The sequence below is a fragment of the Melanerpes formicivorus genome, unplaced genomic scaffold (assembly GCF_026170545.1).
Source record: "Melanerpes formicivorus ecotype bairdi unplaced genomic scaffold, bMelFor1.0.p_v2 SCAF_4, whole genome shotgun sequence".
NCBI lineage: Eukaryota > Metazoa > Chordata > Aves > Piciformes > Picidae > Melanerpes > Melanerpes formicivorus.
This window is the reverse complement of record NW_027142356.1, coordinates 22,303,670-22,330,730: the sequence shown is the minus strand read 5'-3', so window position 1 is coordinate 22,330,730 and position 27,061 is coordinate 22,303,670. Positions and strand designations below refer to the sequence as shown.

Here is a 27,061-nt window from a genome sequence, read left to right as displayed (position 1 = left end):
CTGCAAAGTAACACAGCCTCTTTGAGGCAAGCTGATATTAAACTTCTGATAAATTATAGAAGTTATACTATTTACTTAAGGAAAAAGAAAGCAGTGAAGCTAAAAGAATTACACATGATTTATTGTGGACACTTGTTTCAATGGACACATTTATACGCCTGATTATACAGAAAACAACAATGTATCAGGCTGTCACTTCCCCTTTGATACAGAATGAGCAAATAGGTAAGAGATAAAGATCACTGTAACACTCAAGAGGTGCATAAAGCATGCACTGCCTATATTATGTGCTTGATAAATACAATGTAAAACATATCTAATTTTTCAGAAAGGCATCAAAACCAACCTGCATTCAAAGGAGGAAAAAAGAGCACAAACAAGAACAAGCCTTTCTGAAGCTTTAAGTAGAACTATAGGAAGCAGGCACATATTAGAATGGTGAGGGTCAAATCTTGTGCTAAATATGACTGAATTTTCTAATGATTTTTCTAATGAGTTTCCTAATGATTTCTAATGTTAATAACATTCCATTTCTAACAGCAATACGAATGAAGAAAAAGCTACCTTTCCATCAGCCTTGACTCCATACATGAAATGAGGCCATAGCTACCACTTCATATCCATCAATGTGAAAGATCAGACAGTGTTGCTGTGAACAGCATTTATTCTTTCACTGATAACCTACTGGAAAAATTATTCCCTATCAGCACAGTATGTGTTCATTGCTCCTCAACGCAATAGCTGGCACTTGGCCATTACAATCTGAAACCAAAATCACATTGGCTAAGCTGTTGACTATATAGAAAAGGTAGTCCTGAGCCATGTGTTCCTCCTGAAACTAACTGCACAGAACTGAACACCACAAAGAACACCACTCATTCTATTAGAAATTCCAAGTTAAGACCTAAGAGTCAACATTATGCTGTCTATAGCCTGTTTAATAGGTGGAAAATAATACTAATTCTGAAATAATGGCCTTTAACTGGTACTCCATGTTCAGATATGAACTGAGAATGACTCCTCTTCTTTGCTTTGCTCTCCCTGGCACAGGCTGTTATCTGACTATAAAACTCATCATCCTGTCTCCTTTATTAATAACATTTGTCTATCTCAATGAATTCCTAAGCTAAGTCTTGTTTCATAATCCATGGTAGTACAAAGAACTAATACCAGCTTTAAAAGAAGCATTCTTGCATAGCAGCATAAGATCACTGAACTGTTTCAGTTGGAAAAGACCTTTAAGATCAAGTCCAACTCAATCAAGCCTGGTACCTAACCAGGTCCCTTAGCATCACATCTCTGTGTCTCCTCCAGGGACATGGATTCAACTACCTCCCTGGGGAGTATACTCCAATGAAGAAGTTTCTTCTAATCTAAATCTCCCTTAAAACATCTTGAAGCCATTTCCTTTCATCCTGTCACTTCCTACTTGGGAGAACAGACCAACACCCATCTCACTGAAAGCTCTTTTCAGGTAGAGAGTGAGAAGGTCTCCCCCCAGCCTCTTCCCCAGACTGAACAACCCCAGTTCCCTCACCTGCTCCTTGTAAGAATTGTTCTCCAGAACCTTCACCAGCTTACTTGCCCTTCTTTGGACCTGCTCCACCACCTCAACATCTTTCTTGTAGTAAGCATGAATCCTGTGGCATGATAGCATGGGTATAAGGGTAGCCTTAGAAACAGGATCTTATTCAAAGAGAGGTTATAAGCCCACAGGCTGCAAATCTTGGCAGGTATGGCCAAGGAAGTGACAAAAGCCACTACATGCATGATGCTGATCCCACAAGATTACTTCGGTCTAACCACACTGTATGCTCTTCCTCTGTTCTGACCTGCACAACATACACTTCTGTACACATCAAACTTGTAACAGATTCCTAGGTACCGATTACACCCTTCCCTATACATCATTTTTAATACATATAATGTGAAATACTTCTAAATATACACTGAAGAGAAACCAGAATTACTCTAGATGTATTTTTTGTGTATTTTATTGATCTGATACAATATACAAGCACACACAATAAAATAGGCATGTGTATGTGTCTGGATATACATATACACAGAATGCCTTATGTATGATGCATACAACCAGCAAGGTCTTGCAGAGATATGCCCAGCATAGGACCAAAGACCAGAATAAAGGCACACAAGCCCTTCAGACCTGTAACACTGTTCATAGAGGAACCTGGGGACCAGAACAGCTTCTGCAATAGGACAGAAAGAAAATAGGTACCTATTTTAGATCTAGCAATAGAAGAGTTAGTTGCTTTTATCTTATTCTGTTTTCTGAGGGTGATCTGTTACTACTTAGATAACCTTAACTGTCTGACTTTACACCAGGAGTTAAACAAAAGGTACACAGAAACCATTAAGTGAGATTCCGCATCACAAAGACAGCTAATAAAGCACACTGGGGAGCCATGGCAGATGATTAAACTACACCAGGCCCAATAGCTTGTTGGGACCCAGAGACTGAGATATGGGAAGGCTGAGAAAACACTGGAGAAATAGCTTAATAGGCATCCTTGCTTTATTCTATACTCACCCCAAATCTTGCTGCACATGCACATCCCTCTAGTACCCTCTTCTAATACCATCACTGAAACAGTCCAAATCTACCAGCATGCTAATAAAGCTTTTCCACAGCAGAGACTCATTACCTTGTTTTGTTATTGACATATTTTATGAGAAAACCAGTAAAATTAGTTAAGTTGGTTACCAGGCACTTTGATGTGCTATTTACATAGGAAACCACAGTTGGGAGCTGAAAGAGAAGCCTCATGACCTCACAGTGTATTCTGGGAAGAACAAGATGGATAGTTACCAACTTTGTGGCTATTTTTGTATTTCAACTTTTTCAGCTTATGAAAAGAGAAAGGATACTGGTGAGATAGCTCTGACAGGCATATTCTTCTTGAGAAACAATAACAAAATACACTTTAAGCCTTTTATTTTTTTTCCCTTTTCCCATAAACTGTCAGTTAATAACCTAAACCTGAATTTCTTCCTCTGTTGAAAGTTCATGGCTTGGATCAATAAGACATGTTCCTATCATTTTCCTGTCAGACACTGCTGGAGGAGCAGTAGGTGTCTGCATGGTGAGTAAAGAGAGAGAGGGAGAAAAACTGGGAGTCATGGTTGGTGGAGGGTATTCAGGACTATGGATAAGGGGAGAACAAGGACATTTTTTAAATGTTTGTCCTGATATTGTATTTGGCATTCGTGGTGGCACTGTCCTCACACCAGGCTGAGCTACTGATGTTATCAAGGGAGGAGGGAAAACAGAAGACTTCTTCTCCTTAGGGAAGCTATGAATGTGTACATTCTCATCTTTCAGTTTTGCAATATCATTAAACACTGAGGCAAAAGGTTGAAATCTGGGTTCCCAGTTACAACCACCTCCAGAATCTTCATCAGAGGTGCTAAGAGTTGCAAGGGAATCATACCCAGAGTCTTGCCTCTCTGACATGAAGACACATTCTCTTGTGAGGTCTGTCATTATGTCTTTCTCTTTTATTTTCATTCTCTTCAGTGTTTGAGACAACATTTTATATGCATAGACTATCTCACAGGCTGCTTCTCTGCCTTCTCCTTTAATGGCCGACACACTCTCCATGCTTTGTGTGGTAGCTATGTCATCCATTTCACCAGATTCACACGAAAGCTGATCAGACTCTCTTGGGATCCCCGAATCCGGCACCCGTGAGCCACACTCACTAAGCACTGAGACAGTACTCTTTCTGCAAGGATGCTCATTGATCCTTTTGATTTCCTCATCCTCTGCAGTTTCTCCTTCAGTAGAACCATGGCCACTGGAGTCTGAATGCCTGCAGGAGACACCATCATCCTTCCCTTCTCCAATTCCTGCTAGGTTCAACCATTCTGCTATAGCACCCATAGGAAGCATACTGCTCTCAGTACTCTGGATTTTCTGGCAGTCCTTATCTTCACTGACTGAATTTACATCAGTAGCTGAGGAGGCTGCAGCTTCTTTTTTCACACAAAAGTTCATCAGGTCTTTCTGCTTATGTCTCAGAATAAGCACGATGAGACTGACTACAAGCAGTAGGAACACTACCAAGGAGGCTGAAACACTAATGGTCAGTCTGTACTCTGACAGTATAGGATAACACTCAGGAGAATTGGAGATATTCACCAGAACGGTGCATATTGTGAACTTTGACTCCATTTTTGGGCTGTGAGCCCTTATCAACAATTCCAGGGGGTCATCATTCCTTTTGCTGCTGTTTTTCTTTCTGTGAACACTCTGAGTCAAATAAATATTACCAGTGGTTTGATTCACAGAAAAGAATGGAGATGTTTTTAGCAGGGAGTAATGAACAACTCCATCCAGTCCACCATCGCTGTCTGATGCTGTCACTCTGCCAAGCAACTGGCCTGCTTCATTCCTCTCGGGGAGATTAAAGAAATACTGGTCTTGTGTAAAGACTGGGTCAAATTCATCTGTTGCCTCAATATCTACCTGGACTGTAACAGTAGCCAGCAAATCACCTTTGTCTTTCGCTTGGATGATGAGACAGTACCTATTCTGACTTTCATAGTCAAACATTTGCTTCGTAAGAATATCTCCTGTCAAATGATCAATGAAGAACATGTCATGGTCTCTAGGAACTTCACGATAAGCCAAACACGAGGACTGGATGGAGTAGGTAAGATGTCCATAGGAGCCTTTATCAAAATCCAGTGCATTAACAGCACACACAAAAGAAAAGGTAGGCAGATTTTCACTGACAGTGCAGCTCAGGCTGGGAAACAGAAACAGTGGGGCATAATCATTGTCATCCAGGACACTAACAAGAACAACAGAAAAAGCCACATTTTTTACATCAGCTCCGCCATCTGTGGCTTGGATGACCAAAGTGAATGTTATGGTATCCTCATAATCCAGCGTTTTCACCAAATCCACTGCTCCCGTTTTCCCATCCAAGCGAAAATGTCCCCTGTCATTTCCAGAGATGATAGCATAAGTGATCTCTGCATTAGTGCCTGCATCACAGTCACTTGCTGTAACTTCAGTGACATGGCTACCTACAGGGACGCTTTCTTTGATGTGAACATGGTACTCTGAGCTGCTAAATACTGGAGGATTATCATTTACATCCAGTACAGTTATTAGCACAGTAGCAGTTGAATTTAAGGAGGGTGTTCCACGATTGGAGGCAAGGAGGACCAAACTGTGTGAAGCAGCCATTTCCCTGTCAAGAGTATTGCTCAAAACAAGCCTGCCAACAAGTTTGTAGGATGTTTCTGACTCCACCACACTTGTTTCCACAGAGAATAAATTTGCAGCATTGCCATCAATAATGGAGTATTCAATATAGGCGTTTTCATGTGTCCAGTCATGGTCTGTAGCAGAAAACATGAGGACACTTTCTCCAGCTGAGGCATCTTCGCTCACTCTGAGATTGTAAAGAACCCTTGTGAACTGCGGGGCATAGTTATTGACATCTTCTATGTGCACTTCTACGGAGGTAATCGCACTCAAAGTGGGACTGCCACCATCTGTGGCTTCTATCAGGAGTCGAATACAGGAAATCTTCCCCAGTTGTGTCACTGGTCCCATAGTGAACACTGAACCTGAAAATAAACCAGAATTAACAAAGCCCCACACTTCATACTCACTAAGGCAAGTAAATGATTTCAAAAGACAAATCTAATCATATTTGAAAATTACTGTAATGGCTGCACACCCTAGAGTAACTCTCTGGCATCCAGAGAGTAATGGCTCAACAGCTCAATGTCTGAATGGAGATCACTGAAGAATGGTAAGCTTCAGGGAATCTGCACTTGGACCGGTACTGTTTAACATCAGTGACACACACAGTGGCATTCAGGCACCCTCAGCAGGCAAGATGACCTCAAGCTGAGTGGCGCAGTTGACATAGCAGAGGGACGGGTCCCTGTCCAGAGGGACCTAGACCAGCATTCAAGAAATGCACCCATGTGAACTTCATGAGGTTCAACAACAACAAGGGCAACGTTCTGCACCTAGGTTGGGGTGCAACTTGAAGCAAATCCAGAGGAGGGCGACAAAGATGATCAGAGGGCTGGAACACCTCTGCTGTGAAGACAGGCTGAGAGTGTTGGGGTTGTTAGGTCTGTAGAAGAGAAGGCTTTAGGGGACCTCACTGTAGTCTTTCAATACTTACAGGGGGCTGAAGAGAAAGATGAGGCTGGAAACAGCCACTAGCCAAACAAAGACAGTTAGCTGAATACATAGAAACAAATGGACAATAAGAAAGCAGCTGTAACTGGGTGAGATAACTGTATATTCAGTTTGGAGTACCATCACTCAACAAACATTGCATTCAAATATTCAGCTTATGTATGTAAACCCCTGGGAACAAGAAGTGATAAGGGCCTGCTCACTGAACAGCAGTTGCACATCATTTTTGCTGTGCCTAGTAATCTCTGAATCTGACATTCCCCAAAATCTTATGTACACATGCATACAGAGACACGCTGACTTTCTAGAGTTTTAACAACATCAGGTCAGAAAATTTAAGTCTGTACATCTCCTAACTGTTGAAGAAAATTATGTATTTTGGAAAGAGTGTCCTCAATTTAGAAAACATTTAAATTGCATTTGGTAGTACAGGATAACATAAGCTTTCTGAAAAAACAATATGAAAAGCATACAGCCCTATCTGTTAGAGAAGCTCCATTATGATAGGTTCAACTTATACTGAAAAATATGAACTTGAGTGAAATTCAGTACATGATCTGAAAAGTTATGTACCAATGAAAGTCACACAGCAACTTGTCTAACAAATAAAAAATCATAAGAATAGCGCCTATAGGATGCCATAACTATCTGTTCTGGGACAACCTGAAAATGACAGTCTCTGATGTGACAAGTTTCTCAGTGATAGATAATGATAGATTTAGGCAAAATGTATGGCAAACTTAGGAGACCAAGTATTTCCAGAACTCAAGTAATTACTGGCAGTGGGTGAGGAAATGCAATAGAACTCTTCAATTCACACTGAAAAAGCTGAAGTTATAAACCATGCTTACAGACTCACCATTCTTGTGATCAATGGAAAACCCCTCAGAGGAAGAGCGGATTTTGTAGGAAACCATTCCGTTATGCTCCGAATCCCTATCCACGGCAGAGACTGTCAGAACAGTGGCACCCATAGAAATGAGCTCTGGCAAGCTCACCTGACATATAAAGCAAAATTCCAGTTTTGATTGAACTCAATAAAATATTTTTAATATAAAAAAAAAACCAAAAAAACATCTGCTTTCAAATGATCTTATTGAAAGTTACCAGCTTTGGAAAGTTCTACCTACTCATTTTCTTCTGGAACAAAACTATAAAAAGAGTTGAGATACTGAAACCACATACAGTATAGCCAAAATTTACTGTAAACTTTAGAGAGTGGTAATATCAATCTAGCTTTGTTTCATTATGACAATGAGTTCAGAGATTTACTGAATCTCTTTTTTCAGTAGTGTAAGGAATACCTACAATGGATTTTTCTCCCTGCTTTCAGAAACATTTTGATTTCTGTACTTGGAATACAGTCTGCAATCCCCCTCTGGAGTATAGGATTGACCATTAATAAAAGCTATAAATGTAACCTGAAAATTCCAGAACCAGAGCACTTAATCATTGCTGGATTACTCCTCCCTTTTTCTTCATACAACCTATGAAAACAAGAAAGTGGTTTCCCTTCTTAAGAGCTGCTATTATTTGAAGTCCAGATACAGTACTTCTGTGACCAAAGTTTGCTTCCACCATACAAATGCAATTTCAGATTAACAGTATGATGTAGCAGCAACCTTTATCATAATTTCAAGCCTTAGATTCAAATAACTGCATGTATATAATGGCTATATATATGGAACTGTATAAGGAAAGTATAAATATGAAAACATATGAATGGACAATAAAAGGGTAAAAATTACAGGATGACAACTAGGTAATTTATACATACCACTGACCAGAAAGAAGCAGTGCATTTCACTGTCCAAGCAACACACCAAAACATCAAGATTGTGACGAGAGAAGCTCAGCTATTTATGTTAGAGCCAGAGCTACACTGCTTTGCATCAGTTAAGAACCTTGTCTGTAACGCCTGCTCCAATAGACAAAAAAATTCCTAGCACTTGCCCAAGCAAGTACTTGCCCAAACTACTCTCTAAAATCAGACATGTATGGGGGCTGACAAAACTTAAGGCAAGGTCTAAAAATCACTTGAGCATTAATAATGCATTACTTTTTCAGAATTTTGACTGATGGGTTTTAAGTGGGCAGTTTACACAAATCCTGACAACTCAGGCACCTGAAAGTTTCACAGGTGCTTACAGCCTGTCCCATAGTTATCCAAGAAATTAAATTGCTGTGCCTGTACATGCTCAGAAGTTGAAATTTCTTTACTACACCAAATGTTTAGGCTTATTTCTTCATTCAATCTGGCTGAGATTTATAAACATGAAGCATTATTCAATCCAAGCCTTCTGTAGTGCTTCATATTTTTGGTTCTGAGCACATCCATCACACACATAAAGCACCAAGTCAAGTAAACAACTCAGTTCACAGGATCACAGAATAGCTGAGGCTAGCAAAGCACCTCCAGAGGTCATCTGGTCCCACCCTTGGCTCAGAGCAGCGTCACCTAGAGCAAGGGGCCCATGAGTATGTGGTTGAGTTTTGATTATCTGCAGGGATTAAGGCTCCACAACCTCTTTAGGCAAACCATGCCACTACTCAGTCACTTGTCAGTGTTTTAAAAAGAAGTTATTCCTGATGTTTAAACAGAATTTCTTGTATTTCAGCTTGTGCCCACTGCCTCTCGTCCTGTCACTGGAGACCACAGAAGAGAGTCTGGCTCTGTCTTTTTTTACTCCACTCACGCATACTGGCACACACACAGATCCTTACTAAGCCTTCCCTTTTCCAGGCTGAATAATAGATTCTCAAGATGCTCTCAGGTCTCAGCTCAAGCTGCACAGCATAGCTTCACACAAACATGTCCTAACAAAGCAACTCCTGTGCCAGCCTCATCTTTCCCATGCCTTACTGCAGCCTAACTTCACCTGGAGCTCTAGGCTTTGTCCCTCTGTCCATCCTTAACCCTAAATCCATTACATGCACCGAGCCCACATGCACATGCCAAAGCCCCACAACCTTAGGATCAATGAAGTGAGGGCAAAACCCTTTTAGCAGCCAACTCGAAAGCCTTGTGTATGATATTGTGCTCATATCAGTAGCATATATACTAAATTTAGAGAGATACAGAGCAGACTAGCATGGCCCCTGTACAAGGATGACATGCATATTCATGAAACATTCACTACTTTTTATTAAATGTCTAGGGGGGCTGGTTGACACCATGCCCAATATGAGTCAACAGTGTGCTCTGGCAGCCAAGATAGTACACCACAGCCTAGGGTGCAACATGGTATAAACAGCTGGTCTAGCTCATAGGACTAGCAAGAGCATTTTCTATACCTCCGTGGAGCTGCCTAACTGAAAATGAAGATATTTATACCACAGTAATAGGGCCAGAGTAGATCTACCAACTTCTTTACCATTCTCTCAGAAGGAAGCTCTGAACACCAGACTCTTATATCCCCAAATCGGTTTGGATTATATCCCGCAACTCCCAGTGACAAACGCACAGCGTATGGAGTAGAGCTAGCATCCACACCATTTTTCTTCTGAAATCAGAAACTACAAACATGAAAACTGAACAATACCCTCAGTCCTCTTAACAGAATTCCTAGGAAGTGGTTAGTGTTTCCCAGAAAAGTTCTCCTGTGTTTATACTGAGGAATGATTTGCAGAGACCTTCCTTTTCAGTGCTCAAAAGCATTTTTAAGACAAATATAAACAAGCTTATCACAGACACAGACAGAAAAGCATCACTTTTTTTTTTTCTATTTGCTACATTCCCACCTGATACAAATCCTGAGTAAACACTGGTGGGTTATCATTGACATCCAAAACAATGATGGTGAGTTCTGCTTCTGTTTGATGTACAGAATCTGAAACGATGATTCTCAGCTTATACACAGCAGTTTCTTCGAAATCTAGTGGTTCCACCAACATGACTACACCAGTGTGCTGATCGATGGCAAATTTCATTCCACAACTATTACAAATAAAACCAAACTGAAGTGCTGGCCTGGAGTCTGCATCACTTGCTGATACCTGAGTCACTATAAAACCAGGCAGGGCACCTGAAACAACAATTCCTAGAATAAGTCATAGCTAAAAATGATGTTACAGTTTCTGACGATTTTGCCAGTTTTGTAATATTGAATCTTAAATATCTGTAATCTTTGTGTATTAGCTTTTGGTGTGTTTTGACTTTGCATTTTACAACAAGACCAATATCCAGAAATGCTACGGAAATAGCAGTGGATTTCTTCAAACGCAACAGCTTTACCCCAACTTTAGTTCAGTTCTTCTTCTGACCTTCCCGGATGCAATGTCACCATAACTGTTTCTTCACCAGTAACAGGAAGTTTCATGGGTTTCCACAAGTGTGTAGGTGATGTTAATTTACTGAATAGTGTCACAAACTTCCATAAGTATATTTAAATGAGGCAGAGTCCCCTGGTATGTGTACAACCAGTGAATACAATTTCTAAGCTTTTACAAAGGAGAATGCCACTAAAGGAAAATGAGATCTCCAGACAGACCTACATGGCATAGAAATCTTAAGATCTCAAGATACAGTCTAGAGGATCAAGAAACAGGATACAGACAGCTTTTGTCATGTGTGAAGTACCAGGGACTGCAAACTAAACCTACTAGTGATCATCTAACAAAGTCTGAAGTTAACAGAAACTAAACTGTTTCCCATTTACATGCCTTAGGCATTAAGCCTCAAAAATTGCTGTGCAATGGGCTGCCCAGGGAGGTGGTGGAGTCGCCGTCATTGGAGGTGTTTAGGAGGAGATTGGACGAGACACTTGGTGCCATGGTTTAGTTGATTAGATGGTGTTGGGGGATAGGTTGGACTCGATGATGTGGAAGGTCTTTTCCAACCTGGTTAATTCCACTCCATTCCATTCCAAGTGCTCTTAAATGCAATACAAAACCCTAAATAACTAGCCAGTAGTTTACAGCTGCTGTGCATCCATGACTCCTGTATCTGTCATTATGAGTGGGAGGTAAATTTTGAAAAGGGTAAAACATTATCACGAGAAAGACAGTCTTTGTATCTTTTAAGATGTGTACTGGAATTTCAGCACCTGAAATCTTTATAAATTTTCTAATGTGTATCACTGCAACATGTATGATGCCTGCATTTGAAAATGCTTGCTAAGACTCTAGGTCTGTAAATGCTGAGCCAATGTTACACGAAGTAACAAATCTGTGATGAGATTAGAATTCAGGAGGTCAAGAGTCCTCCTCTTCGCGATCAACAGGATCTAGCTATAGAGCATTTCAACATCTCCTTCAAATTTACAGAAATTATTTCTTTCATCACAGTGAAGTTAAAAATGTCTCATTTATAACAATGCTGGTTTTAACACCAAGTATTTTTACTGGAGAGAGCAGAAATTGAAGACATCTGAAGAACGACACTGGAGCCCAAAATGAACAGATTACAGATGTATTTCTGCAGAGTTTGTTTTCGTCTTTCAGAATTGCCTATGGGTTTTGTTCCAATCTTAAACACAATGTCTAAAGATTAAGAATCATGCCTCTCAAAAGAAAAACAGATCACATTTTACTTAGTATTTCAGTTTTAATATGATTCATTATCCTTTTTACTACAGTTGCTTAGTTACATAAACCACCAAAAGCACTACCACTGTCTGACAAATCCCAGTCTTAACAAAAACTTAGCTGTTACCATCACACTTACTTTCTAGGATCTCCACTTCATCTAGAGGTTGGAAAATCGGAGCATTGTCATTAATATCTAACACTTGTATGCTTACAAGACTTGTAGAAGAATGTCTGGGATTTCCTTTATCAGCAGCTTGTACAACCAGCCTAAAATTAAAGGAAGCAGTAATTGTCAATACCAGTCAGAAATCAGATAATCAAATTATCGACCAATGTTATGAGCAGAGGAAAAAAAATCCAAACTAAATGATTAACTGTTTCTGCTTTTCATTGCAATTCTTGAACTCCATCTTTCTGTAAGGTTGACTGTCTGGAGGTTGGGGTTTTTTTTAGCTATCTTGCAGGAAAAATATCTAGGATTCTAGGTGACAAAACCATAAAATTGTACAAAGAAAAGGAAGCATTCATCCGTATTCATTTCACCCAATTTTATACCAAATGCAGGTGGTTAGACAAGCTAAGAAGAACCTTTCCAATATGACATTATTTTTCCAGTTGGTAATTCAGAGCAGGAATCAAAAGTTAAGCACCAAATTGTCCTTGTTAAGAACCTGACTCCTCACTGTTCTTAATGAGACAACAGGAATGTGAAAATTTGGTAATATGAAAACACTCACAGTAATATTGAGCCAAAATGTCTGCAGAGATAACGAATAGCCCCTATATTTTATTATAAATATAAGTGAAAAATTGAAAGCTTGAACACCATTTGACAATGGCAAAGTTCTCACTGACTTTAGTGGGGCAAAAATCTTACTGTCAAATTAAGAGAAGCTGCCTGTATGCTTCCATTTTACACCTGCATAAGGATGGGTAGTAGATTCTGTTAACAACCTTCACATGTCTACAAACAATGTAGCAAAGAAAATGGTAAGTAACAACCTGATAAACATGGATAAAAGGATGTTTACTCTGTGGGAGCTAGCTTCTGAACAATAAAGAGCAAATATTTATTATAAACAAAGACAACTTCACCTCTCCCAAGTATTTAAAAATTGTCCAGAAGGGAACTGGAAATCAACTCTTACTTAATAGGTGCTCTAAAAAAAACCAGGAACAGACAAAATAAAGAAGATGACATCAATCTATGCAAAAGAATACACAAGTCAGAGCCAGGCATCTCAATTAAGTGCTCTGTGTACTAATAACTGCATGTGACGTCGTATTTTCTGGGTCTCCTTGCAGATCTTCTGAATGCTTTATTTATCACTCTTTCTTCTAAGTCACAGGTTTTGTTTAAAGCATCAAATAGGTGTTACTTGCTAAATGTTCACATGACAATATGGAAAACCAAAGTTGTAATTCAAGCTGGGGATTGCATCACTTCCATTCCTGAACCACAACAGCTCTACTATGGGTATCCTTGTGGATTTTGACATGTCTTGAATTGTAGGCTAGAATTCAATCAGAGACCAGCTATAATTCCATAGAGAAAGCATACTTTTTCTAGAATTAATATTGATAAGGTATACATATGGAAATATTTTACTAAAAATAATCACTTTCCACAGTTTCAGGAAAAAACCTCTCATAGAAACATCTCAGTCAAGGCACTAAAATTAAGATTCTGTCAACACTTTCATTAGAACACCTATTAAGGCACTTAAAGCTTCTGGAGATCAAAATGTTCAATTTAGATAAAATAACTCCTAGCAAATCTGGAAGAAGGAATAGTAACATTTCAAAATTAAACAGGAAAACAATTTTGAAACCTTCTTTTCCTATTCACTTTTCACCCATCAACATACATATTAATAGTGCATTAATAAAGAGAATGAATATGAAGCTTCAGATTCCATGAACAAACTGTTAGTTTGAAAGACTAGAATTCCAACATAAATACTGAAATAAATCAGACTACCAGTTAAAGACAGATATAAGAATTATTATGCCTACACCTTCAGTGCTTCATTAGCATTAAACATCCCTCCTTTGGAGGATTTATTAAAGGCTTCCTTTTAAAGTACTAGTTACAAATAATATTACTCTATTTAAATGACTAAAAATCAGAACTGATGTTTTTGATTCAGTGAAAATGTGAAAAGTAAACTCCAAATGATGTGTTGTGGATACTAAGTTAAACCAAAGTCTGCCCCTTAGGATGTTATTGAAAAACTACATTGATTTTTTTCAGAAAAGTAATATTCTGTTGATCTTTTTGATGGGGTTTTCTACAAGTTATTCTAGATCATAAAAATTCTGATTCTGAATTTTGGTTTCTGCTTACAATTTTGAGGTCCCAGAGGATAGGAAAATTTAACTGATGCCACAACCATATGGAAAAACAAAGGTGATTTAGACTGACAGATACACAGAAATTTACTTTTTATAGAGATTGCAGTACATTCAAAGTGTGTATTAATAAGTCGTAGTTTCTCTTCAATGCATGGTTCATTTGCGTTCTAATTCCAATTATGGTGTGATCTGTACAGAAAAATTGTCATGCGCCCTTGGTCATATTTACTCACACTTTTTTTGAGAACAGGAAGTAGCAAATACTTAGTACATGACAGCTTATAGATGGAGACAGCCTAAAGGAGTGTGCTATCATACCAGGGAGAAGAAAATTTGAACTATTCGGTTTGTTTTCTCTTTGTCTTCACATATGTATAAAAAGTGGTTCCTGAGAGGGAATGACTGTAGAGTTCTCAAACTAAAATCCAGAAACTGTCATCATTTGCATAGTGAGTAACACTCACATCTGTAAGTGCTGCCATTGGTTACACAAGTTTGAATTTCATCCCCTAAATTTGAGTACACAAGGATCTGTAGTACAAATGGGCACTTTAGGGCTGTTCTCGAGGCAGTCTGGCTCACACTCAGGTTTTATGAGTAATGAATATCAACAGAAAGCTATAAAATGTGTAACAAACAATATCAAGTTAATGTGAACAAGAATAATAATATATTTTTATATGAACCCTACATACAGACCTGTGAGACGAAGCATTTTCATGATCCAAGACTGTATTAGTTGCTATAATCCCTCGTGCTGAATCAATTAGAAAGGCTGCATTTTCATTACCAGATAAAATTGAGTACTCCATTTCTCCATTCAACCCACTGTCAAGGTCAGTTGCAAATACCTGTTTGGGATCCAAACTGAAGCTTAATTCAGAATGGCAAAATATTTCAGAAAGAAAAACCTTACACTACAGCCATATATTTCTGGTTACTTTCCTTTTGACTGCACAGATTTAAGCAAATAATCGTGGGTCACCAACATGAGCGTCATGTAAGGTCACAAAATCTGTTCATGTATCACAATAGGATGCACAGGAGTTCTTTCCTTGAGTAATTTGAAATTCAGCTACATAAAGTGCTAGGGTTGAATGTAATCATTTCACATTTCTTCTATTAAGGTTGCAGTTAGAATGCTGTTTCTGTTTAGTGCATAAAAACACAATTTATCACGAGTCAAGGAGTGACCATTAAAGCATTCCTGTCATAAGAAAAGGGATACAATAATTAAATGAATTTGGTTTTGGAGCTTTCATGGAATAGTTGATTAATTCCTTTTTAAAATATGAACCAGAAAATACAAAAAAAAGATAAAGGCAAGTCTAAAACCAACAGAATAAATAGCATTCAAAAGCAGTGAACTGGTTTCTCAAGGACTCCTCTGATTCAAAGAGTCGTCTTTGTATTCTTCTGGTTGCTGAACAAGCGTTTTAGTGAGTATGGGATCCAAAACAGAGCAGTCTGAATAAAGGAAAAAGAATCTATTCTGTTATAAAATTCTGACTACACATCTGGGTTGACTGCCTTCTGATTTTTCAGCATTCCTAGACATATGTTTCTCTAAATAAAATGTCCATCAGTTTCTAATCACTTTGCCCTGGAGGCATTTGTAGCTTTCCATTTATTTATTCTCTAGAGGAGAAATATCTTTAGTACCTAACATGACCCTCAGTGTGACCTCACTTGCAATGTAAGAACATATATTGAGGAAATTATGCGTTCTTCTGGTCCAACTGATGTCTTCTTTTGCTCTAACATGGCCAGCTGGAAACACTTTTGGAGAATGGATCCATTCATAGGAAGAAGTGTTTGCACATTTAAATTAAGACAAGCTGCTCTGTAGGCATCAGATTTTAAATTGAACACTCGGGTTTGACTCTACTAGTCTGATGAGTTGAAAGTATTCTTTTTATTGCTAGAGCCCTTTCAGTAGATGCATTAATGCAAGGCTCAGTCTATACTGTTACCAGAAGCACAGATTTGAATGGTATTTTTCCACTACTCGAAGAGAAAAACAGAAATGTTGTTAAAAATAATTTAAAGTTCATCTGCACAACTGTTAAGAAGATAAAGAATTCTTTTTCAATTTAAACATAAATAAAAGATTCAAAATGTAGCCTAGAAAAAAGCAATAAATCATCTAATATTTTGGATATTCAAGCACAGTAGTAGCAAAGCCAAGAACCCCAAGAGACAGTGATCCAGAACAGACAGGACTGCAGTCATGAACAGACGAGCCAAACTTGGTTTTAACTATAGCACTGAGCTTGGAAAAATATATTTCCACTTACCTGTATGATGTCTGTTTGAGGGCTTTGGCCTTCCCATACCGATGCTTTGTAATGGCTTTGCTCAAATTTAGGTACATTGTCATTCACATCTTGTATCAAAACTGTCACTCCACAGAGTGCTGAAGTCAAACTATTTTCAGCCAAAATTGAAAGATGTATTTTATTCTTAACTTCATGATCAAGAAGCTTTGGCTCTTTCACTGTGATTGCACCTGGTTTGTTAAAATAATGAAGTATTGAGATGTGACAAACCTAATAAAAAAAATAAAACTGCACAAATGCAGTTATGAAGCCCCTAACATATATAGTCTCCTTCACTGGACACATGACAGAACTCCAGCAAGCTTCCCACTGTGTCCTTCCTCTACCTAGTATCACCTCTCACATGCTAGTTACTGTACAAAGCTTAGGTAGCTAAGTTTTCACTGATCAACCACCATGTTGGCAATTTCCTAAACAAAGTCAATTTACTGATAGAGGGATAAAGAAATAAAGTGGCTTCATGATGTCTGCTCCTGGACATGACATCTGAGAGTGGCTACATCTATCACACTGTAAATATCCAAAATGGGCAATAGATGTGTCAGTTTCTATATCTCACTGACATACAGTGAAAATACTGACTCCTGATGCAGTGAGCACCCCCTGAAAATTCCACCAAAATTATGGAGACAACAAGTACAACTAGACATCCTGACATTAAGACTCAAACGTCCTTGGAAATTGGTGGTTGTTGCTTCAATCTTCTGGGTAATACAGCACTATAATTGAACTTATTCATTACACCCAAACATCAAACAGTAAATATGTGTGTTAATTTCATTAGAATTTAAATTCACTTTTACATGAATTTTTCAGTAATGATGCCATGAATATCTATATCCCAAACCTGTGACAACATAAGAACCCATCAACTGTGGCTCTCCAAACTAGTATTTTTTAATTTTTACTTTCTAAGCTAAAGAGCAATGATTAGATATCGTCTATGGATCTGTCCAGTGTTCAAGAATTCAAATTTGGAATAAAGATTTCAAAGCTGGCAGGTGGTTTGTCTTCAGCACAACATATAAAAATGATCACATTCTGTATACAGAAAGACAGCAACAGAAGGAATGCACTTCAAGATGATTGAATAACAGAGCATGGAACAAGTAAGCAAGTTTGAGGTCCAACACCTAGTAGGAGCAAGTGAAGGAACCAGTTGTTCATTCTAGCCCACAAGAAGATGAAACTAGGTTAAGAGTCTTCAAATGAGTAAAGATTGGGCTTTTCTTCCTCTGTCTTGTTACTAGGTTAAGAAGCAACGTTTAAATAATTTCAGTAAACGTTCACATAAATAACAAAAACTTGCCAACAGCCAAGACTTGTATAGACTGAAGGCTTACAGAATTACTGTCACTGGGAGTTTAAGAACACGACTGATAAACTTCTGTCATATTTTGGAATGGTTGATTCCCCTTCTGTGTCAGAACACAGACTAGTTCGTATCTTTGAGTCACTCCCTACTGTACTTCATGTGATCCTGTGACATAGTAAGTTCCCTAGGCGAGGTGAAAGTCTTCTCCATAGTGAGGTAACTAACATCAGTACTTGAAAAGACAAGTAGAACAGACCTTTGGCTGTTTAGAACCCCTAAGACAGAAAGGGCATCTATATAGCTCAAAATACTTCTGCTGTAGAAATAACAGTTAAAGAGTTACTGGTGTCAAAATTAATGCTGAGATAAGAATTGCTTTTAAGAGTCCTGAAAGGCCTTCACTTACTGTTTATTAAGAAACAGAAGAAGTGTTTCTGAAGAAAGGAAACAGAAGAAACCACAATGGCTCATACATCTCGCAGTAAGACCTGTAACTTCCACTGTTATAGAAATTCCACCACTGTTTGTGAAGAATGTGCTTAAGAAACTCATTTAAAAAAATCATGTAACTGTTTCTCAGCATGGCTTGTTACAACAGTATTCCACCTGATGCTCGGAGACTATATTGTTTATGCTACACAGCCTATTGAACAAGCCCCACATATTTATAAAACATTACCTGTAATGGGGTGTATGGAGAATATGCTTTCCTTGTCACTGAAGATGCTGTATTTTATGTTTTCTCCTGTAAAACTGCTTTCATAAGCTTCCACAGTTAGAACTGATGTACCTATGGAAGCAATAAGACATTTTCATCATGCACACTTAAAAGGTTTTGTTACCTTTTTACATTAATGTGATTAATAGCAGAATTTTTACAGAGATTATGCTGTCTTTGGTCATTTAAATCTCACCTTTGCATTAATTATTGTAAGAATATTAGTCCTCTTTTTGTGTATCACAAGAATGCATGTTACTCCTGAATCACCATTTGTTTTTCCATTATCTGAGTTCAATTTGGATTTTTGAACAGTGTTCTAAAGGAAATATTCTTTAAAATTTGAATTAGACATCGTTCAACAGAAATAATGAAAAGATGAAACTACATGCACACCCATGTGTCAATTCAAGCAGAATTCTAATTGCATGAGAAGACCAAAAATTGAATAGAGAATACAAGACACATGAAATAAAAATGCTGTTTGAGAGAAAAATGTGGAACTGAAGACATTTTACTGTTCAGAATCACCACATTTAACAAAACTACAGCAAGTTTTTAAAGCATTGCTAAGACTCCAAAATAACTATTCTTTTCACAAGAGTTATGAAATTGTTTAGTATATACAGGAATTTATTTCAATGGATTAATTATTTAATTGTAACTGATCCTATACAGCTGTGATGGAGTGAGGTTACTGTGCAACTTGAACTCCTCCAAACATGATTACAGACAGCTAGCTATTTTATTGCATTACAAAGAGCACGCTGTTCACACACAGTGTCCTGGATGCGAGAAGAAAGGGCCTTATCTTTGGTGCAAAAATGAGAGGAAATGTTGCTCTTACAACTGTTACTTTTTTTTAGCTTTGTTCCTTTTTTTTAATTTAAAAAAAACAGGAAATATTTTTTTAAGTGCTTTGTCATTTGTTCCTAAAATCTGACTGTCAAAAGCAAAAATTTGTCAATTTTGACAGCTGTAATTTTCTTTCAGTACATTCAGAAAACATTTATCAGAAAAGTTACAGAAGCAAAATCCAATCAAGACTGAAATGAACTTTGCACTAGGCTGTTTTAGGAACTAAAATAAGGGGTTGCAGTTTGAATTTTCATTGTTGAACAACTTTGATTTACCACAAAAGTCTGCAAGAGTAATCATTCACAGCATCCTCAGAGCAGCATTAAAAATAAGAACAATAAAAAAAAATAAATAATCAAGGTCCAAAGAATGCCACTATTTATCTTCTGATGCTATCTGCAGTCTATTTGTAACACTTAACCTGGAGCAAATTAAAAGAAAGGTAGACTTCTGGCTGCAAAGCACACTGAAATGGTGGGATGAGGATAAGATCAGCGCTGAAGCTAGTGCGAGGAAGGAGGGACACATCAAGATCATAGCAGAAAGCAATTAACTTTCTGTTGACTTGAAATGTTATACAATCAACTTCTGAATTAGTTCAGAATATTAAGGGAAGCACAGAGAGGTTTATACTTAGCTGTTTTATCAGTTCAATCATAGACAATCTGACTGCATTTGAAAGTATCTCAAACTGCTTTAAACAGCCTATTTGCCAACCTTTACATTATACCTGCTGACTGAAGGATGGGAGTACAAACAGTATTTGCCTACCTGGCCAAATTGGCTCAAAATATTATCCACTCTATGTTTGGATGTAACATATACACTAGAACTGAGCTCCTGTATCACTATATCATTTCTCTCTTCAGCTCTCATTACAGTAGTCTCTCCCACTCCCATCACCTCACCCCGGTTCATACTTCTAATTATTTCTCAAGACCTCTTAATTGCTCGAGACAGAAAAAGCTAACTGGGCACAAAGAGCAAGAGATGACTTACAGAATAAGAGGCTACATATTTTATACCTTTTAGAAAAAATATAGAACAGTCAACAAGTTTTACTGGTGAATCGGTCTCCAAGGCCAGCCTGATCTAGTGTGGGGTGTCCCTGCCCATGGCAGGGGGGTTGGAACTAGATGGTCCTTGTGGTCCCTTCCAACCCTGACTGATATTATGATTCAATGAAGGAAGTACTATGCAAACAACCATTCAACTGAAAACTTGATGAATAATAAAGGTTTCTTACTCTCTGGAGACTACTGTGATTTGATAATTCATTCACTGGCTTTCAAGTAACTGTTGAAATGCAATTTATAAATATTTAAAGACATTAAATATTCAGTATTAAAGAGAAAGAATGGTGTTTTCTGAATGTCATTGTACTTGGAGGTCAAATGCTTGAAGAAAATCTCACCACAAGGACCAATTCCTGAGGTACTGACCCAACTAATGAGTTAAGATTAAATTAAAACTAAGGGCCCTTGGCTTTGGGTTTTGTCATATGTACTATTCTGATTTTTCATTCTTTTAAAAATAAACTTAAGAGTTTTCCTATTAATTTAGATAAAAAATAAAATTAGGTGGAAAAGCCACTTAACAGTTCTATAATAATCAGTGTGTAATGTAAATATCCACTGGATGGCATACACTGGTACCATGCCCTGATCCCAGGATCACAGATCTCCTGTAAACGAACTTCTATGGGGTTTATAATTATAGTAATTCTTTTTTCCCCCTCTGATATGTAAAGTATTTGATATTGACTTATGCTTACATACATGAGACAATACTACAGACAGAGCCAAAACAGTATTCAGTTGAATCTCTCATATTCTTAGAAGATTTTGATCTTCTAAGCAAACAGACTTTTATTTATTATACAAACTAACTTTTTGGGATTAAACCCTCCTGTTTAGCCTGAAACTTTGTAAAATGTCTTTTAACCAAAACAACATAAATAGAATTTTATTGATATTATCTATGCGACTATGGCATTCTATTACCACAGTTCTTTGGGGCATTTCCATAATTTCAGGCTAGACTGTCTAGCCTGACCCAGGAATGTATCTACATTTAGGAAAACTTAGGATCAAATCAGTTTATCTATTGCCACAAAGCCGTATAGATTCCTTTCTTTAAACATAACAAAATCTATCTTCTTCTCTTTTATTACTTTTTCTTAACGAAAAAGAAATTTTAATGCAGGATTAATAGAGGTCAAGCCCATCTCTCCTTAAAAAACAATCCCAGGGCCTTGACCTGACAAACAGGTTCTCAGGACACATTCTCAAAATACAAGCCTGGTTCAGCAAGAGGGAGACAAAACCGAGAGCCCAGAGCTTGTCTCTGGCAACACTCTGGTCTCTCCACTTTCTGGACACCTGAGATGGAAGGCCTCCATACAGCACGATTGACTCTTTATAAGTAGATCATTGAAAAGACAGAAAATGACACACATTGCTCTGCAACTATCTTCAGGAAGAAGCAATTCCCCCAGGGCAGATCCTCCTGTGCAAAGTGACACGCAATTAATGACTGGTCAGTGCCGACTCTGGTGAAACAGAGCTTGCAGGCCTTGGGGTATCTGCGACTCACATTCACAGAAAAGATCAATTTTAGGGTATCTAAAACTACTTTTAAATCTTTGTCAAATACATGGAATGAAGAGTATTTTTTAAAATATCATGACATACGTGTGCAGGTTTGAGGCTTTGGATATTTTTTTTGTTTTGCCTTTTTTTTGTTTGGTTGGGGGTTTTTGTTGTTGTTTGTAATAGAAGCAATAAATGAAGCACTGGTTTAAAAAAAAATACAATGAAAACTTCTAATCCAACTGGTCTGTGCTCTGGGTGCTCAGTATGAAGTGAAAGGGAAATTAAAGGCTCCTTTACCTGAGGAGACCCTTCATATTTCAGGAGAGTGTTTTAACCACGGTAGTGGTTTGAGCCTTAACTGAGAGTTAAAAGCTCAAATGGGGAAAAAGCTGAGAATCTCTTCCCCACTTCCCCCCCACCTCCTCCCTCCAAACAGGGAGAGGAGGGAAAAAAAAAGGTAAGGAGCAAATCCACTAATCAACAATCTGGAGTCAGCTTGGAAGTAGAGAGGCAAATAATTTTTTTTTTTCCTTCAAATATATATGTATATATATATATACATAGCAATAACAGGGAATAAGGTTCACAAGGGCAAGGAACAAGAATGGATGGGAGGGGAATAGAAAAAAAAATAATACAAAACCAGTCTGTCTCTGAAGAGGCGCAGAGGCAGCAGGGAGAAGGATCAGGTCCAGCCATGTGGCTGAGGATCAGGAGAGCAGCTGCAGTAGCTCTCATCCAGCAGAGGCAGGAGCCAAAAAGGAGATCCAACAGCTATGAGGTCCTGCTTTTTATACCCTTGCTGGGCAGGGAGGGGGGAGTGGAACAGACTCAGCTTTCCCAGGGGGGAGACGCCCTTCAGGGAGTGTAAAGTACCCGCAAGCCCTCCACCCTGCTTTCTTCTTTTGTTTTCAGAAAAAGGTGTTAACCCACCACAACCACCAAGGCTACTGCATGTTCCACTCTTTCCTGTTGGAAGCTTTCCACTTGTTCCAGAATCCCACATTTTTTTCCCCCCATGTACAGTGAGACAGCTAGGAGGATATTTTAACTCAGCGGTTTGATCACTCATCACAACTTTTTTAAAATAGTGTGAAACCAAAATAGTTCATCCATGGTTTAAAAAAAAAAAGTTGCTTAAAAAAATTCACCTTCTGGCCTAGTTTCAATCTGTTAACTGAAACATCAGCAATATTCACAGTATTACATTTACCTTAAAATACACTACTGAAAATTTGACTTTTAATCCCAAATAGGAACAGAGGAAGGACTTGACTGAGCAACCACAGCAGTAATAACTGCAACAGCAATCTGCACCCTTCATTCTTTACTTTGTAATTATCCAGGAGTATTGATTAGTCTTCCAGAATTATTAACACATTTCTTTTTCACCAGTTACTAATCAAATATAATAGCTGTTACTCAATATCTAAGAACTCGCTAGTCGCACAATACACTTAAGATTTAAAGGACTATTTTCAAATACTGAGGGAAATCTGATCTATAGAGAGGATAAATGACTGTTTTCAGAGTGAACCTCATGAGGCAGTGTTTGAATCAAGAATATAGTGCAGGTCAGATCTCTGAACATGTCTGTAAGCACTTTGTGACTGCTGCTACTTTGTCTGCAGGTAGCTACTCAATAGTGTAGGCTCCACCCAAAGACACACAAGTACCTCCCCTTCACCCAACCCTACCCTCTATTCTTCTGGAAAGCCCAAAACTTCAGTAAGGTTTTAGTAGTTTTCAGAGACACTTTAAAGCCCACAAAGGGTTTTTTAAAAACCAAGAAATGTCACATTATATCTGGTACACAGCGCTTATCTGAGCATGTGTGCACTGACAAGTGAAACAAGTAAATGCTGTCCACTCAAAGTCATTCTGTTAAAAGAGTGAATCCACAGATGCTCAGGGCTTCCCAGGCTAACTGATGGAAACATACCACCTTTGACAAGGGAGCTTGCTGATTAACGTGGGCGTCACCGTTGTATACAGGCAAACTGAAAAGCCAAACAAGCCTCCAACTTATGGACCATGCTTCTTTTTCATGCTGGTGCACTGGCAAAAGGCAGGCTGCTGTTTGCTACATCCAAATTAGCTTTTCCCTGCTCTGTGAGGGGATAAAAGGTTTCCCTACAAGATTCATTACAATTACCATTCCAAAAAGAGGGGATATTGGCAAATGCAAGAACACAAACCAGGATTTGATGCCCACCTGGTGCACTGTTCTCAGGCACACTTGCTTCATACAGGCTATGGCTGAATAAAATCTCCTCCTCTTGTTCCTCTGTCAAGATAATGACAACGGCTGTGGCTATTCGAGGTGAGATACCTTGATCTGAAGCTACCACTAGCAGCTGATTAGTGAAGTCTTTGGAAGTCAAAGGCATCTGAAGAGTGATGTCCCCTGTCTTCACATTGATCTGAAATAGAGTATCTGCTGCCATTAAACTATAAACAACAGCTCCATTTGACCCAAGATCCACATCCTCTGCTCTCACAGTGGCTACTATCTCATTCACAGAAGTTTCAGCATGTACAAAGGCCCTGACGGGATTCTGCAAAAAAACTGGATCATTGTCGTTGACGTCATCAACATGTACCACAACACTGACAGTGGTGCTTCTTGGCAAATCGGCGCTACAGTCACTTGCCACAGCCCTAAATGTATACTGGGATTTGGTCTCTCGGTCCAGTGCCTTTGTAGTAAGTATAGATCCTGTTACAGTGTCAATAGCAAACACTCCAAAGGTGTCGTCAATGAGGGAGTACGTAACTTCACCATTCAGGCCCTCATCTTCATCAGAAGCAAGGAGGTCCAGGATGGTTGAGCCTTCTTCTAGGTCTTCTCTCACAGAGATTTGATACTGGGTCTTTGCAAACAATGGGTTGTGATCATTCTCATCCAAGACAGTAAGACAGAGCTGTGCAGTGGAGCTTCTTGAAGGATTGCCTAGGTCACGGCACTCAATTGTGAGAGTGAAGTTGCTGATGTCTTCTCTGTCTAAGCTACGAGTGACCATCAGTGTTCCTGAAGTGTTATTTAGTGCAAAGTATTCTCCATCATTTCCACCTTTCAAATAGATAAAGAATAAAATTACCACAAACAACTGGGTTTTTTTAAAAAGAATCCCTTGTGATTACCGTTATAATTGCAATAACAAGATCCAATTGCTCCCACAGCTGGTGCATTCATGTGCCTTTCACGTGTTTTATTCCTCTTAAATGAATTAAAATCTGCATTTCATTTAAATCAGTGGGTGGCAATGACAGTAAATACAGAATGTCATATCAATTTACAGAGTGGCTATTTTGCCAGATGCATGTCTTTCCTCCCAAAGCAGCACACCTTATAAAATCTCCTGCAACTACACTGCTGGATGAAGTGACCTCTTCCCAACCCTTATTACAAATTCCAGAAACCTAAAAAGCATCGCTGACAATTGTAATTACTTGTTCCTTGTTCTCTTGTACAAACCTGTCATTTGGAAGTAAGTAGTTATGCAAGGTCTTGATTTGGAGGGCGTTGGGAGGTAAATACGAAGCAGTCGACAGAAAAGTGAGTGTTTTTTGTAACAGTGAATACATACATCACAACATGTAGAAAGACCAAGGATAACTAAACATCATAAAGCACTGTGAAATTAAAACCAAGAAAACAAAGGAATTCTTAACCATTTCTTCCAAGAAAAGAAGTGTTGGCTGTTACGACAGTAGCTATCTGCCTACATTTGGTCTATTGGTGAGAGCCACAAATCATAGTAAGCATAGCAAACTTGTACTTGTGCAAAGACATTAAAGGAGGTTTCAGACAGCTGTGGTGCTTACATTGGCACAGTGGACACTGAGAGAGTTTAGCAGTATAAAACCCAAGTATGACACTGCTAATTGCTGGATGAAAGAAGCTCTCAAGATAGAATAAATAAAATTAGATTAAATATTGCAGTTATTTGCAGAGATATATTTATATTCAGAACTTTCATAACTATAACAAAAAGGACAAAATTATGCCTTTGTGATTAATGCCTCCTTCCAGCATTTATTAGTTTTTCTTTCCTGTACTATTTCAAATGTAGAAAGCAGACTGAAAGTATGCCTGGACAGTGCTTATTAATACTGACAAAAGGGTGAAAGATCTTTTTTTTCCACATGAAAGAAGCATGTGGATAAGATGGGAGCTAGAGAGGCCTGGTAAAATCAAGACCAGTCTAAAACTTGCGTACTGCTGTTTATATGCTTCTTGATTTATACTAACAAAAATGATGGAGTGTAACTTACCAATTATTTTGTATCTTAGAGCTCCGTTATTGCCAGCATCCATATCTACAGCCTGGGTAATGTAAATGACGGAAGGCTGTTGGTTCTCTGGAATTTGGATCGCAGGGTCAGGAACGAGAAATGTGGGAGTGTGATCATTTTCATCTAGCACTGTGCAGATAACAGTCACCATGCTTGACAGCGATAGGGCTCCACTATCTCGAACCAAAACTAAGATTAACAAAAAGAAAGCAAATTTTATATGATGGCTGTGGGTGCAGCAATAGACGTACGCTAATAATAGTAGAATAAAGAGTTATTTGTGCTATGCAAAAAGCACATGCTCCTCTGTACCTGGAAGTCTTACTGCTCCCATCTAATTCAGATGGCACAGAGAAAGATGACACTGATAGAAATATCACACTCATTCTCACTTCCTGTTTTACAGTCACACTGTTACCTTTAATACTGAAGACCTCCTGGGTTTCCCTGTCCAGTGATACAGCTGTTACAAGCTCTCCACTGCTTGAGTTGATCCTGAATTTCTCAAAACCAGTTCCGGGTAAGATTTCATACTGAAGCAAGGAATTCAGTCCTTAAAAGCAGAATGGAAGTCTTAGTAAAACACAACCACTCTCCTTACATTCACGTCAGATATGTCTCTCTTCTCCCCCTTGCTGGGAAACAGGTTATGGATTAAATGATTTTTAATGCAGTAACTGCTTCTTCATAGAATCAATAAGGTTGGAAAAGACCTGAGAGATCAAGTGCAACCTATCATGCAACACCTCATGACTAACTAAACTATGGCTTCAAGTGACATGCCCAGTCCCTTTTTGAACACCTCCAGGGATGGTGACTCCACCACCTCCCTGGGTAGCACACTCCATAGTTTCATAGTTT

The 27,061-nt window shown here is 38.5% G+C and overlaps 1 protein-coding gene and 1 non-coding gene across 2 annotated transcripts in view; one reads left to right on the top strand and one right to left on the bottom strand.

The window, feature by feature from the left end:
* Window positions 1–100: 100 nt before the first annotated feature.
* The window catches only part of DCHS2 (dachsous cadherin-related 2), a gene marked incomplete at its 5' end in the record, with an annotated part of 66,385 nt that continues 39,424 nt past the window's right edge, over window positions 101–27,061 (bottom strand). Inside the window, 10 exons of the mRNA XM_068136752.1 lie at window positions 101–5,604; window positions 7,053–7,191; window positions 9,935–10,218; window positions 11,859–11,989; window positions 14,777–14,928; window positions 16,375–16,586; window positions 18,411–18,521; window positions 24,117–24,974; window positions 26,180–26,389; window positions 26,619–26,753. Of these exons, the coding sequence (XP_067992853.1) occupies window positions 2,996–5,604; window positions 7,053–7,191; window positions 9,935–10,218; window positions 11,859–11,989; window positions 14,777–14,928; window positions 16,375–16,586; window positions 18,411–18,521; window positions 24,117–24,974; window positions 26,180–26,389; window positions 26,619–26,753 (4,841 nt within the window). The remainder of the gene's footprint in view (window positions 5,605–7,052; window positions 7,192–9,934; window positions 10,219–11,858; window positions 11,990–14,776; window positions 14,929–16,374; window positions 16,587–18,410; window positions 18,522–24,116; window positions 24,975–26,179; window positions 26,390–26,618; window positions 26,754–27,061) is intronic.
* Window positions 9,231–9,337, top strand: LOC137440962 (U6 spliceosomal RNA). Its single transcript, XR_010987272.1, has one exon. It is a non-coding gene; the product is annotated as a U6 spliceosomal RNA (small nuclear RNA).